The following is a 14,880-nucleotide window of genomic DNA, read 5'->3' as shown; positions in this document are numbered from 1 at the left end:
ATGTACAACATAAGATCACAGCTAATGATACTGCATCATATACTTAATTAAATGTTGCTAACATGTTCTCACCACAAAAAAGAAATAGTAACCATGTGACCAATGAAGGTGGTAGCTAAGACTAGTCTTTACAGTGGTAATCATTTTGCAATTTTCAAATGTGTCAAATTAACACACTGTATACCTTACACTTACACAATGTTATGTGTCAATTATAGCTCAATAAAGCTGGGGAAAAATATTTGACTCTGTGGACCCATATGGATCTCATCTCTTTGGAAGTGTGGTAATTTGGTTATATGACAAAGCGTTCACTTACCCAATAATGAAGCAGGAAACAGCAGTCCCCAAGAAGGCATAGGCCAGAATAGACCCAAGATTTCTGAAAAAGTGTCTCTGAATAAAACAAAAAAGCAGGAACCATGTTGTGAATTTTGACAATGAACATTAGACAAGTCTTTAAAAAGTGAAACTTTACTTACTGCTTTCATCAAATCAAGTAACAACTGAAGTTACTCCTGAAAAATGCAATTAGCCTTAGAACATCATGATTTTAAGATGTTCTTTGTCCTACCAATCACTGAGCAAACAAGCAAGGCTTTAGTAAATTTCAGAAAAAACTACTCTGGCTGATTGTATTAAATCACAGTGTTTGTGTGTGTGTTTGTGTGTGTGTGAGTGAACATTTTCACAGATTTAATCTGATGATTGTATTAAATCAAAGTGTGTGTGAGTAGACTGAACATTTTCACAGATTTAACCCAAACTATTTTATCCTAGTGATTCAACTAGTCACTTCCACTTCTGGTGGTATTTAGAAGAACATTACAGATACAAGTTTGAAACTAATAAGCTATGAAAGTACAAAGGAGTTTTCAGCTTAACTCAGCATTGAGGGGTCTCCTGATATTCATGTGAATTAATCTCTGAAGCCTGGGAAAGAGGGACAATAGAGATAGATGTGGAGAAACAAGAAACAGGTAGTTTCATCTAAAATGGGCAAATTTATAAGGGTGTACACACACGTACATGCACAGATTTACTTCTCATAAATCATCAGGCTTGTGGATACTATGATGGGGAAAAACCCCATTTGTGGGACCCTGAGCCACGATCCTTATTTTTCAAGGCATACAGCTGTTCTCATTGGACAATCAACTATGTAACCAAAAATGGGACAAGCAATATCTCCTAAACACTCTCATCAACAGGAATCAGGAATATTTCATCTAAAAATTTTAAAAAGCAGGAGAGCCCCAGCATGTGAGCTGTGCACCACCAGGGAAAGAGAAGGCACAAGAAGAACTGGCCCAGATCAAGCAGGCATCACGAAGTCTGGCTAGACCAAGGGCTATGGGCATTCACTGGCTTGCATTTCAGACAGATGATCTAAGACCTTGGCTTCAGCCTTCCCCAGTGCCTGCCCCTCTCTGAGGCTGTAAAGAAGGCATCAAGGAATCCCTAGTGCCCATACACCATCTTCTCAGAAGAGAATCCTTCAAAGGCTTCCCACACTAAGTCACAAAAAGAAGGCACTGCCTGCACATACTATAGACATATTATGTTTGCCTCCTATATCAGTCACTGTCCTCAGTCTTTATCTTTTTAATGCTATTGCGTTTATATGTCACTGTTTTGGAAAACAGTTTAATTCCCCCCCCCCAAAAAAAACCTCAAAAACTGTGAGCCCTTAAAAGTTCCATCAAGTGCTTAAACCAGAGAGGGAATACATCAAGGACAAGACATGAAACCAATGAAACCCATGCAGAGTACCCATGAGCAAAATTTTAATCCTAGATATGCTTTCCCTTGCCACTTGGCTTTCTTCTGGTAATCATTCCCATGGTTGGTTTGAATATGTTAAATACATCTATATTCATGTTATTAGCCAAAGCAGAAAATTAGAAATGTAAATCCACTACCAAAAACGCATTCATGATATATTCTGACATCACCACACACTGTACACACAAATTACCTATCCCCAATCATATCAGCTGATGTGAACTGGAATTTTAATGCACTTTGAAAAGGTGTAACACTCCACTTATTTGTATATTATTACACTTAGTACTTAACTACATCATACTTTACAAAGTACTTTCACATACATTAGCTCATCCAATTCTCACAACAATTCCATCATGAAAGTGTCCCTTGGACCATTTTATGAGAGACATCTAAGGCTCAAAAGTGGGATGTGAGTTGCCTGAAGTCACATGTCCACCACACTGAAGCACCAGAACTGGAAACCAGGTCTGCTGATCCCAGGGCATTGTACCACATCCTTTTAGGGAAGAAGAACTCTTTCATCTTCTAATTTGGCCTTAACAGTTCACAGTCATGTGTGGGTCACAGAAACATGACTGGTTTAGTCTCTCCCTTACTTTTCCCTTTCCATTATAGAATGGCAAAAGAAACAAAAGGAGATGGCATGCCCTGGTAATGCCATTAAGAATATAAACTTAAAACAGACCAAGATTTTCAATGAAAATCTACCTTGGCATCCCAATTCCGAGTTATACCATTCTAAGTCTTATGTTCCTACTCCTTGGGAAACCTTATCATCTTCCATTCCCCTGAAAAATTTTAACATGATGTGATGTGTGTGTGTTTGCTGGGGGATATTCACAAAACATGAAAGCCTCTACAGACAAATTCTTTCCCTGTTAATGCCCTGTAAGCAAACTGAGTGGTAACACAAAATCAAAGCTAAGGCCACAGTACTTTTTTCAGGTTAGAAAAAGAAAGGCCCGCATCTGAATGACAACTATAGGTACGTAGGTCAAGGGGTATGACTCTGTTTACATATCAGTAGTCAACTGGTGAAACATTTATTACACATTTAAACTGAAAACATTTAATCAGAGATGGCAACTACCTAAGAACCAACTATTTACGTGTCTGATCAAAGAGGAAGAGACTAAACTAATAGCTAATAATAACCTTTCAGACTAGCATTTCAAAAACAACTTAAATTGGTAACTGGCAAAGCCTATTATTTGTTTTTTTTCTTTGAGAAAATGAAGCTGACAAAGAAAAGGCTTTTTTTCAGCCATTACAGTGGCTTTAACAACCAATGATTTGGTTTCATTTTCAAGCAACTATGACCTTGATTATACATTAAGATAAGTTATTTAAAATACCAAATTCTTCATCACCCATTTGATCTGAAGAGCAGTTCCCAAATTCTTCATTTAAATAAAGAATAACATCATTTATATCTGTAAGATCATCTATTTGTTACATGTCAACAGCTGACATACAGATTCTGGTTACTTTGGCAACCTCCTAAATTACTCAGAAAATGTATACGTTTAAAAAGTTTTATTTTTTTATTTATGGCTCTGCAGGGTCTTTGTTGCTGTGAGGGCATTTCTCTATTTGTGGTGAGCAGAGGCTACTCTCTAGTTGCAGTACACGGGCTTCTCATTGTGGTGGTTTCTCTTGTGGAACACGGGCTCTAGCGTGTGGGGGCTTCAGGAGTTGAGGTACGCAGGCTCCGTATTTGTGGCTCCATGGCTCTAGAGCATGGGCTCAATAGTTGTGGTGCACAGGCTTAGTTGCTCTGCAGCACGTGGGATCTTCCTGGATCAAGGATCAAACCTGTGTCTCTTGCATTGGAAAGTAGATTCTTTACCACTTAGCCACCAAGGAAGCCCCAAGATACACTTTTTGTACAGAAAACTTAAATCTAGAGATAATATAACTCAGAGGAACAAGAACAATCCTAGTCCCTCCAGTCAGACAGACAGGTCATAACCTTGACTCAGTCCTGAACCACCTACATAACCTCACATGTCACTTGAGTTTGACATCCTCATCCGTATTAATCAAATGCAGGACACTCTCTACATGTCTGTGAGTATACATATGTGTGCTGGGCTGCTGTGCAGGAATACAGCCATCCATTGTGGAGAGGGAACTTAAGTTCTATCCCTTCTCCCTGAAGATGATACAGTATGGAAGGACCATGTGATCTCTAAAGGGAGAGATGGGCTTGACCTTGACTTGCAGCCTTGACCCTCTTATAAAAAGCGGGGGAGCACTATTGCTCCCATAGTCTCTATGCTATGAGCAACAGAGGCAGCCTTTGGCAGGCCCAGCAATTCCTAGGATCTTTCCATTTCAGCCTCCCCACCTGTGACTGTGACCAACCTGATGGCTAAAGGGCATGTGTCTTCAATTTATGAGGCTGGTAATCAGTTCAGTTCAGTTCAGTCACTCAGTCGTGTCCGACTCTTTGTGACCCCATGAATTGCAGCACGCCAGGCCTCCCTGTCCATCACCAACTCCCGGAGTTTATTCAGACTTACGTCCATCGAGTCAGTGATAAGGAGCCCCATTACCAAGGGCTAACCTTTATCATTCAACATGCACTACCAGGAACTTTGGGTCATAAATTGATCATTCAGTTGCTAATTAGCTTCTTGTGTCTGTTTATAAATGAGTTGGAAACCTGGGAGAGAAAGGGTATGAGGTAATCTATCACCCTCACATTCTTACAGTTTCTATGATGATTAGAAATAATGTATGTAAAAACAGAAGTAAAGGATATATGCAAAGTTCCTTATATCAGATGCTCCATAAATAACTGTATTTGTGTGGGTTGGAAACAGTTTAAAAACATTTTGAAAATTGCAGAGTTGTTTTGACAGAAAAACTGGCCAAATGGAGAGGCACTTTCTTATAAAATCAGTCTAGGTTGTTTCCTCCTCTATGTTCTGAAAGATTTTGTGTAGGATTGGTATTATTTCTTTTTTAAATGCTAAATAGAATTCACCAATGAAGCCATCTGAGCCTGTATAAAGGTTTTTAATTATGAAAGCAATTTATTTCATTAATATAGGACTATTCAAGTTTTCCATCTCTTCTTGGGTCAGTTTTGGTAATTTGTACCTTTCAAGAAATTTGTCCATTTGTCCATTTCACCTGGGTTGTTAAATTTACTTGTACAAAGTTGTTCATATTATACTCTTATTGTCCTCTTAAGCTGTAAAGGGTCTGTAGCAATGTCACCTCTTTCATTCTTGATATACGTAATTTGTTTCTTTCCTCTTTTTTTTTTTAACCTTGATTGATCTATCTAGAGATTTATCAACTTGGAAGGCATTCTCTACTTCCTAAGGATGTTATTGAGCTTTATTGGCAGTCAACACCTCTCTTTTCTAGGCTCACTGAAAAGGTTTCCCTTAGTCCCCTTTCAGAAAGACAGCTGAAACAAGCTCCTTGGCTGTTATTTGAAGTAGGCATTTTTGGAAACTAAATTTTCAAAGAATAGTCCCACAGTAGCGGACGAAGGCAGCCACTAACACTATTTATAAAGGTATTTAGTATTTTAAACATTTAGAGGCTTAGACTCAATCTTGCTGCTGAGCACAATGACCCTCCCTCAAAAATGACAGATTTTTTTTTGAAGTTTTTATTTTTGTTTCTTCTAAATTTTGGCCACACCCTCTGGCATGTGGGACCCTAGTTCCCCAACCAGGGCTTGGACCCATGACCCCTGCATTGGAAGGCAGAGTCTTAACCACTGGACCACTGTAGAAATCCCAGTAATGATTTTTTTTAATTTTTTATTTTGGAGTAATTATAGATTCACAGAAGTTGCAAAAATAGTGTAGAGAGATCCTGTGGTACCTTCACTGGTTATACCTCAAATAATTGTACTACAATATCAAAATCAGGAAACTGATATTGGTACAATATGTGTGCATAATTCTATGTCATTTTATCACATGTGTAGAGTCTTATAACCACCACTGTAATCAAGATGCAGAACTGTTCCACTTTCATGAATATTCCCCTCATGCTATCCCATTTATAGTCACAGTCACCCACTTCTTTTCCCCACCATGCCTAACCACTGGCAACCATTAATTTGTCCTCTATCCCTATAATTTTTTCATTTCTAGAAAGCTATATAAATGAAACCATACAGTATGTGACCTTTTGAGACTGGATTTTTGCACTCAGCATAATGCATTTGAGATCCATCCAGGCTGTTTTGTGTATCAGTGGTTTGTTCCATTTTATTACTGAGAAGTATCCCACGGTATGGATGTTTGTTTAACCATTTACCTATCATGGGACATTGTTTGTTTCCAGTTCTGGGCTATTACAAATAAAGTTGCTATGAATAATCATGTACAGTGTTTTGTGTAAATAAAAGTTTTCATTTCTCTTGGATAAATCCTCAGAATTAAGATCTCTAGGCCAAATGGTTATTTCAACTTTAGTTTTATAAGAAACTGCAAACATGTTTTCCAGAGAGACTATACCATTTTACATTCCCGACAGCAATGCATGAGAGTTCTGGACTTTAAAACAGAAATGAGTCACTGATGATGATGAATCAGCTGCTGTCTCTGAGTATGTACAGAACATAGTAATAAGCAATCCAGGAGAAGGAAAAAGACTAGAAAATTGTGCAGGTAACTTAACACAGATATTCCCATGCTTTAAAAAATACCATAAAAAAATCCCTTACCTTCTTTAAACTGTACCCAGCATGGAAAATAATTGGAGGCAGCAGAATGTTGAAAAAGACCTCTGGATCAAATGTTACCTAAAAGTTAAAAAAAAAAAGTAATTTTTATTTAATACCAGTTGGTGCTATATTATTTCCTTAATATTTTAAGCCACTGACTAAAGTTTGAGTATTTTCAAAAATGACATAAATGTGAAAAATCACACAGGAGAGAAGCCACAGCTCCCATGAACACTGGTCTGTTCTTCTCCATACAGCACTTCTGCACTCTTGATGGGCTGTTGAATATGTTAAAGACACAACAATTCAGTGCAAATTTGAGAACCAACAGAAAGCTTCTGGTCAATGTTCTTAAACGACAAATGAAAGCATCTTGATTTTTATTAAACTGTTATAAAAGTTCAACTACAATAAAAGGTGCAGGCATGATTCTTTACTAATTTTCTGCATCCTACCACCTAATGATTTACAGATATAATTTTAATGAATTTAAGTCTCTTTTGACTGACAGCCATTCGTGATATGTGATGTGGCCTAGACCAAAGTCTCCAGTAGTGTTAATGGCTTCCTGAACATCAACAGAAATTTATCAACTCTCTCAGTTCAGTTGCTCAGTCGTGGTCGACTCTGCAGCCCCAGGGACTGCAGCACGCCAGGCATCCCCTGTCCATCACCAACTTCCGGAGCCTACTTAAACTCATGTCCATCAAGTCAATGATGCCATCCAACCAACTCATCCTCTGTCTTCCCCTTCTCCTCCCACCTTCAATCTTTCCCAGCATCAGGGTCTTTTCCCATGAGTCAGTTCTTCACATCAGGTGGCCAGAGTATTGGAGTTTCAGCTTCAGCATCAGTCCTTCCAATGAATATTCAGGACTGATTTCCCTTAGGATTGACTGGTTGGATCTCCTTGCAGTCCAAGGGACTCTTAAGAGTCTTCTCCAGCACCACAGTTCAAAAGCATCAATTCTTTGCCTCTCGGCCTTCTTTATAGTCCAACCCTCACATCCATACATGACTACTGGAAAAACCATAGCCTTGACCAGAAGAACCTTTGTTGGCAAAGTAATATCTCTGCTTTTTAATATGCTGTCTAGGTTGGTCATAGCTTTTCTTCCTAAGAATAGCTCAGTTCAGTTCAGTAGTAAGTGTCTTTTAATTTCATGGCTGCAGTCACTATTTGCAATGATTCTGGACCCCCCCCCCCAAATAAAGTCTGTCACTGTTTCCATTGTTTCCCTTTCTATTTGCCATGAAATGATAGGACTGGATGCCATAATCTTAGGGTTCTGAATGTTTAAGCCAGCTTTTTCACTCTCCTCTTTCCCTTTCATCAAGAGGTTTTTTAGTTCCTCTTCCCTTTCTGCCATAAGGGTGGTGTCATCTGCATATCTGAGGTTATTGATATTTCTCCTAGCCATCTTGATTCCAGCTTGTACTTCATCCAGCCCAGCTTTTCTCATGATGTACTCTGCATAGAAGTTAAATACGCAGGATGACAATATAAAGTCTTGACGTACTCATTTCCTAATTTGGAATCAATCTGTTGTTCCATGTCCAGTTCTAACTGTTGCTTCTTGACCTGCAAACAGATTTCTCTGGAAGCAGGTCAGGTGGTCTGGTATTTCCATCTCTTTAAGAATTTTCCAGAGTTTGTTGTGATCCACATAGTCAAAGGCTTTGGCATAATCAATAAAGCAGAACTAGATGTTTTTCTGGAACTCTCTTGCTTTTTCAATGATCCAACGGATGTTGGCAATTTGATCTCTGGTTTCTCTGCCTTTTCTAAATCCATCTTGAACATCTGGAAGTTCAAAGTTCATGTACTAAGGAGACTAAAATTACCTGTGGGTAATCAGGGAAACTGGGCTTCCCTAGTAGCTCAGCTAGTAAGGAATCCATCTGCAATGCAGGAGACTCCAGTTCAATCCCTGGGTTGGGAAGATCCCCTGGAGGAGGGCATGGCAACCCACTCTAGTATTCTTGTCTGGAGAATCTGCATGGACAGAGGAGCCTGGCAGGCTACAGTCCATGCAGTTGCAAAGAGTCAGACACAACTGAGCAACTAAGCACAGCACAATCAGGGAAATCACTGTGAAACTATTAACAAAGTCTTATGACATCCAGAAAAGAATTAAACATTCTATAAAGCCTCCTAACCCTTTTAAAGAATTTGCTCGTGTTTCTAGATTAACTGGCTCTTATTTCAATTAATTATTTTAAATCTTCATTCTAATTATTAAATGTTTAATAATTAAAGATTTAATAATTCTAATTATTAAATTAGCATTTCGCTTTAGAAACTGAAACTGTTGATTAGCCTAATTCACAGTATGTTTTAATTCAAATTATGTTTTATTCTATCTTCTTGCTAAAGATAAAAGTAGTCTGAAAAGCAGAGAATATCAGAATGAGAAGGGGCCTTGGACAATATCTATCTAATATGAGGACACTGGGGCCAAAGAGTTTGTGACTTGCTGAAGTCTCCAAACCCAGAAATGTATGAATCAGCACAAGAGTTCCCTGACACCCACTCTAAAACTCTGCATTAACCAAGCTGCCTCAACAGGCCTCTTCTCCCTTCAACTGACAACAATAATCTTAGCTGTGTTTGTTCTCCCACCTTTGCTTTATGTGGGGAAAGTTTTAAAAGGAGGGATCTGAATATACATTTTTCTAAAGATAACAGAGTAAAGGTCAACTTCATCTTCTATTACGAAACTCAAAGATGGAAATGGGCTGGGGTCCTTCCCCTTTCCCCCATATCCTCTCTAGTATGAAGGACTTGGGTGGCCATTTCAAAACAGCCATTAGTGTGGTATTTACACTGGGTATCTTTCTCAGTTGCATTTAATTTCACAAATGTTCATGGAAATCCTATGCATTCTTATGAAGGGTTAAAAGCAAAGAGCTCACTAGAATTGCCATTAGGGACAGAGAGATGATGGGCATGTTTAATGTTCCAGGATGAAAATAATTTTCTTTAAGGATTATGGCAGATCCAGAGAACACTAATTTTCGGAATACAGGCTATACTCTATGACTGCAATCACTAATTGCAGTCAATAAATTGGGAAATGTAAATTGTAGAATACAGTAGAAAGAATCATGAAGAACTAAGAATAACTTCTGAACACTGAATATGCAAGCTAAAAGAAAAATGCGAAGCCAATCTTATTTTAAGAAAGAAACAATCTCATCCCTAAACCATAACAAGGATAAGAAACATAGTCAAGAAGAGATGGGAGTTGGAGAGAGGAGCTGAGTGAGGATGTACAAGCACAGTGCACCACTGGGAAATAAAGCAAGTAAGCAAAGTCGCTCAGTCGTGTCCGACTCTTTGCAACCCCATGGACTGTAGCCTACCAGCCTCCGAGGAGCCTCTCAGTCCATGGAATTTTCCAGGCAAGAGTACTGAAGTGGGTGATCTTCCTAACCTAGGGATCGAACCCAGGTCTCCCACGCTGCAGGCAGACGCTTTACCGACTGAGCCACCAGGGAAACCACTGGTGGCCCACGTCAGTCTGACAAAGCTAAAAGGCTCAAGTTCAAATCTGGTTCCTTCTCTTCATCACAGTCCAAAAGCTTCCTAGCCAAACTGAGAGCCAGGAATGTTATTGATGTTCTAGGAATTTGAAAATATTTCTCTTAAGGTCAAGACAGAATTGGAAAATCAAATACCACATCAGTTGTTTTTAATTAAATAAAGCAGTAAGAGTTTTACATTAAAAAACAAAGATCATGTCAGGACCACAACAGCTCACCTTCCTCAGCATGTCGTTCTGCTCTACACTGTTGACCTTGCCGGGGCTGATTTCTCCTTTCAGGGTGTATTCAAAGAACTTCCCACTGACATTCACTAATAAGGTGCTGAAGGCCCTGTCTTCCTGAGTGCAGCTGAGTGACTTGTCATGACCACTGGTGGCAGTGGTGCCATACCTCAGGATCACCCCGACGATGAGTCCTGAAACACAGTGGAAGAAAACATCAGGCCTGTAGAAGGACAGAGAGATTATTTTTTGGAGGCCAAGGAGAGGGTACGTAGTTTAGGAACAACTCTACAGTCCTTCAGAAGGATTAGGCATCCATCTATTCTGGTTTGGGTCCCTCAGCCACCAGGAGGACAAGGTAGGCCAGTACCTTTCAGGGTTATGATGCACTCTGAGTATTCGGAACCACTGATAGTGTCTCACATCCCAGGATTTTGTGGGAGGAAGATGGGTGATAAAAGGCAAAGTTGTTTTCTGCCTAGCAGAACCACTGAGCTCTTTGATTTATACCAGCAGCATCCCTCAGGCCATCCACCAGCAAGGACAAGGCCTCGAGAATTTCTAGTTGCTACAAAAGCAACTTATTTTGCCACACACCAGAGGAAGGGAAGAAAAGAAAGGCTTTTGCTTAAGTCATTTCAAGTACTGGATATCATGGAGAAAATAATTATATCCCTTAGGGAGCCAAACACCACAGTGTAAATTTTCACAGTCATGATTCAAGAACTGGAGAGCTGGCTTCTTGGGGCTGCAGCATTGACACAGCTAGCATAATTAGCTGCAAGTCTTTCCATCACATTCTGTTCTTAGTAGGGTTTTCCCTTTAGGAGGAAAAAAACAGCAAAACTGTGTGTAAGCATTTAATCCCATGAGTTAGAAAGAAATGTTGCTCCCCTGGTTCTAGATATGAGTCACATATGCCCAAGTAAAAGTGAGTAAAATGTGATAAAAAACCATACAAATAACCACAAGACACTTTCTATAATTCTTAGGAGGAAAATTTCAGATTTCTCTTTAAATTCAGTTCTTTGTTAGAAATATTAAGAGAACAGTACAATGCTCCTCCCACCTCATTTTGCCATTAAAGGAGAAAGTTATATGAGAAAAAGAAAGAACAATGTTTACTATATCCCATGTATAATGTGCTTCCCTAGTGGTAAAGAGTGCTTCAGATGGTAAAGTCTGCCTGTAGTGTGCAAGACCCGGGTTTGATCCCTGGGTCAGGAAGATCCCCCAGAGAAGGAAATGGCAACCCACTTCAGTATTCTTGCCCGGAAAATCCCATGGACAGAGGAACCCAGTGGACTACACTTCATGGGATCACAAAGAGTCAGACACAGCTGAGCAACTTCACTTCACTTCATGTATAATGTTCTACAATGTCTCTTATCACCAAGATATATAAGAACTCACAAGACATTGTTGAAGAATAATATATAAAATCCAGAAAGATATAGTTCTTTAAGTCACACTCTGTGCTCTGTGTCTATTGTTTTATTATTGCTGTTGTTATTATTACTATTAAAGACTTGTTCTAACATACTTGAACTTTGTGAAAAAATAAAGTTGTAAATTTTTACTCTAAATTTAAAATGAGGTTCTTAAAAATCTCAGCTTGAGACCTTGGTCTCTACCATCCAGAAGGTACACACATGGTGTACATTTGGCAGCCAAAAAGACTGGAATCCTGGGCAATCTTTTTGTCTGGCTTGGCTGTGCCAACTCTCAGGAAAATCTGTCATAAGAGCTGTCCATAAGGGGCCTTTGTCATCTTCACTTTCATTGTGTCCACCTGTACAACCAAGGTCCTTTACTTTCTTAAACTATTTTGGGGAGTAAACCTTCTAGATTTTGTGAAGGTTGCATCCTATGTACTCTCTTGTGCAGGAGGCTCTTGCATGTTTTTGGTGTGAGTCACACTATTAAGGTATATCTCATCAATGGCCAGAGGATGGATTCTTTAAAATGGTGAAACTTCTAAATTGGCCAATTTCTAGCTCTCATTATAAACAGCTATTTTATTGGTACCTATGAAAAACAAATTAGATCATGGATAAAAAACATTAGATTGTTAATTAGGCTGATTTATAGATTTCTTTATCACAAGGTGAAAATTTTAAAGGGACTCATCCGAAAAGGATAAAAATCTTTAGATGGTTATCAAGAAATAAGATTAAAAAAATAGATATTAATGGGATCAAAACAAAATATTTTGATACAGCACTACTGTGGAGCTCTATATTGAGGTCACAGGACAAAAATCTCTAGAATTGACCAAGCCCCATAGCTACTGTTGCCATGAGCCCTCCTGACCTAAATTTAAATTAGCCTGTTCCCTGACTTCATATTGGATAAAATATTCACCATATAGCTTTCTGACCAATCACCTAATGCCACCCTTCTAGCAGGAATTTTCTTCATCTTGAGGCTATAAAATTGACCACTAGCCTGTGAAATGGGTCAGCTCTCCCTGGTCTGTCAGGAAGTCAGCTGCTATGTTTGCAGCACCCTTTACTATCTTCATTCTTTGTTCTCAATAAACTCACTCTCTTCTGAAATACTTTGTGTCTGGAAATTCTTTTCTAAGCCACACACAGACCACAACAACTATCTAAGGTTGGATGGGCCAGAAGGACCCCCACTACTGGTTCCCAACATTAAAGGGCCCCAATCAGTTCAGTTCAGTCACTCAGTCATGTCTGACTCTTTGCGACCCCATGGACTGCACCACACCAGGCTTCCCTGTCCATCACCAACTCCCAGAGCTTCCTCAAACTCATGTCCATCCAGTCAGTGATGCCATCCAACCATCTCATCCTCTGTCGTCCCCTTTTCCTCCTGCCTTCAATCTTTCCCAGCATCAGGGTCATTTCCAATGAGTCAGTGCTTCACATCAGGTGACCAAAGTATTGGAGCTTCAGCATTAGTCTTTCCAATACACACACACACACACACACACGTATATGCTTTTAAGCCAACTGTAAGTCAATTTTTACCCAATGTGTAACCAGGCCTCTGACAAAATTAATGATGGCTACACGTCTTGACGTGGTCAATCATACATTTAACTCTATATAGAATTAATTGTAATAGTGCAACTCTAGATGTGGGAATAAGCAACAAAGAAAATACTTCCTGGATCATAATAGACTAGCAAAACAGAAGATCCAGAGAATTTAAGGTTATCAACAGGGCTTAATCCAAAACTTAGCACACTGAACAGCCTATCAACATAATTCTCATCTGATCTAGGAATTAGCCTTCTTAGCACCATGGGACAAATTAATTGGTCAAGAAATGCCTCCTAAAACTTGATCTAATTTACATCCAACAGGAGGTGCTGTGAACAACAACAAAATAAATGTTGCCTGCAATTCTAGTAAACAAAGAATATTTCAGACCAAAGAAATCACCACCACCACCCCTCAAGGTGCACCCTGGGGAGAAGTTAAATGGAGAAAAATAGGCTGTGTGTCTCGATAGTTCAGATGCATATCAAAGGAATAATTTCAATGAGCCCAGACTCTTACATCTTCCCATACATAGATAAGCATTAAATTCATTAACTTGAGAGGTCTGGGTTTTGAGATTAGCAGTAATTTTTTGATGTTATTCCTGGGCTGTATAGTTGTCAGCAAGGTTCCTGAATAAAACACGTTTTTCTTCAGTCAACAAAGTCTTCATCAGGAAACCAAAATAAGTCATTTATAAAAGGCTGTCCTCCCAAATCAATAGCTGCTTCACATAACTCACTGTGTTTACTTGTTATTAGCAAAGCTAACTATAAAGCTAAACCATAATAGGACAGGGCCTTCACAATGACTACTTTAACAAAAGAGGAGGTGTAATATTGTGATTTATAATAAGAAATATATATTTGGTCTTCCTCCCAGTTTCCTGGTACACAGCTCCTAAAATCCCTGGAACCCCTAAAGCTCTAAGTGTCTCTTTGTATGCTAATGAGATGACTGATACCTGGGGGCTCCAAGATTAGCCTCTGAATGGGGGCTGCTTGCCCAGGGAATCAACCAGGTGATTAGAGAGTTGGAACTTTTAAAGCCACCCAACCCCTGAGCTCCAGGCAGGGAAGAGGTGCTAGAGGTTAAATTGATCATTAATGACCAATGATTTAGTTAACTATACCAATGTAATGAAACCTCTATCAAAATCCCCATAGTACACAGGTTCAGAGAGCTTCTGGACTGGTGAACACATGAGGGCAGAGAAGGGCAGCTGATGGAAACTCCGTGCCCATTCCTACATTACATGTCTCATCCACCTCTCCCATATGGCTGTTTCCTAATTATATCCTTTTCTAATAAATCAGTAATATAGTAAGTAAACAGGCTTCCTGAGTTCTTTGATCTATTCTAGCAAATGATCAAAGCCAAGGAGGGGAACATGGGAACCTCTGACTTACAGTCAGTTGGTCAGAAGTTGGATTTATGACTAACCTCTGAAGTGAGAGGGGCAGAGGTTTTGTGAGGCCTGTGGGATCTGATGCTACGTCCAGGTAGATAGTGTCAGAATTGAGTTAAACTGTGGGATGCTCGGTCCGTATTCACTTGAGAGCTGGGGAATTGCTTGGCATGAGAAAACTCCCACACATGTGGTCACAGA

General features: G+C 39.4%; 1 protein-coding gene across 1 annotated transcript in view; it reads right to left on the bottom strand.

Annotated features, from left to right (window-relative positions):
• The window catches only part of SLC9A7 (solute carrier family 9 member A7), a 177,719-nt gene that overhangs the window by 72,304 nt on the left and 90,535 nt on the right, over positions 1-14,880 (bottom strand). Inside the window, exons 2-4 of the mRNA XM_027963353.2 lie at positions 10,255-10,454; positions 6,491-6,568; positions 320-396 (exon numbers count right to left, since the gene is read on the bottom strand). Of these exons, the coding sequence (XP_027819154.1) occupies positions 320-396; positions 6,491-6,568; positions 10,255-10,454 (355 nt within the window). The remainder of the gene's footprint in view (positions 1-319; positions 397-6,490; positions 6,569-10,254; positions 10,455-14,880) is intronic.

Source organism: Ovis aries, chromosome X (genome assembly GCF_016772045.2).
Source record: "Ovis aries strain OAR_USU_Benz2616 breed Rambouillet chromosome X, ARS-UI_Ramb_v3.0, whole genome shotgun sequence".
In the NCBI taxonomy this organism is placed as follows: domain Eukaryota; kingdom Metazoa; phylum Chordata; class Mammalia; order Artiodactyla; family Bovidae; genus Ovis; species Ovis aries.
The sequence above is the reverse complement of the archived record's forward strand: the minus strand, read 5'-3'. Positions and strand labels throughout refer to the sequence as shown.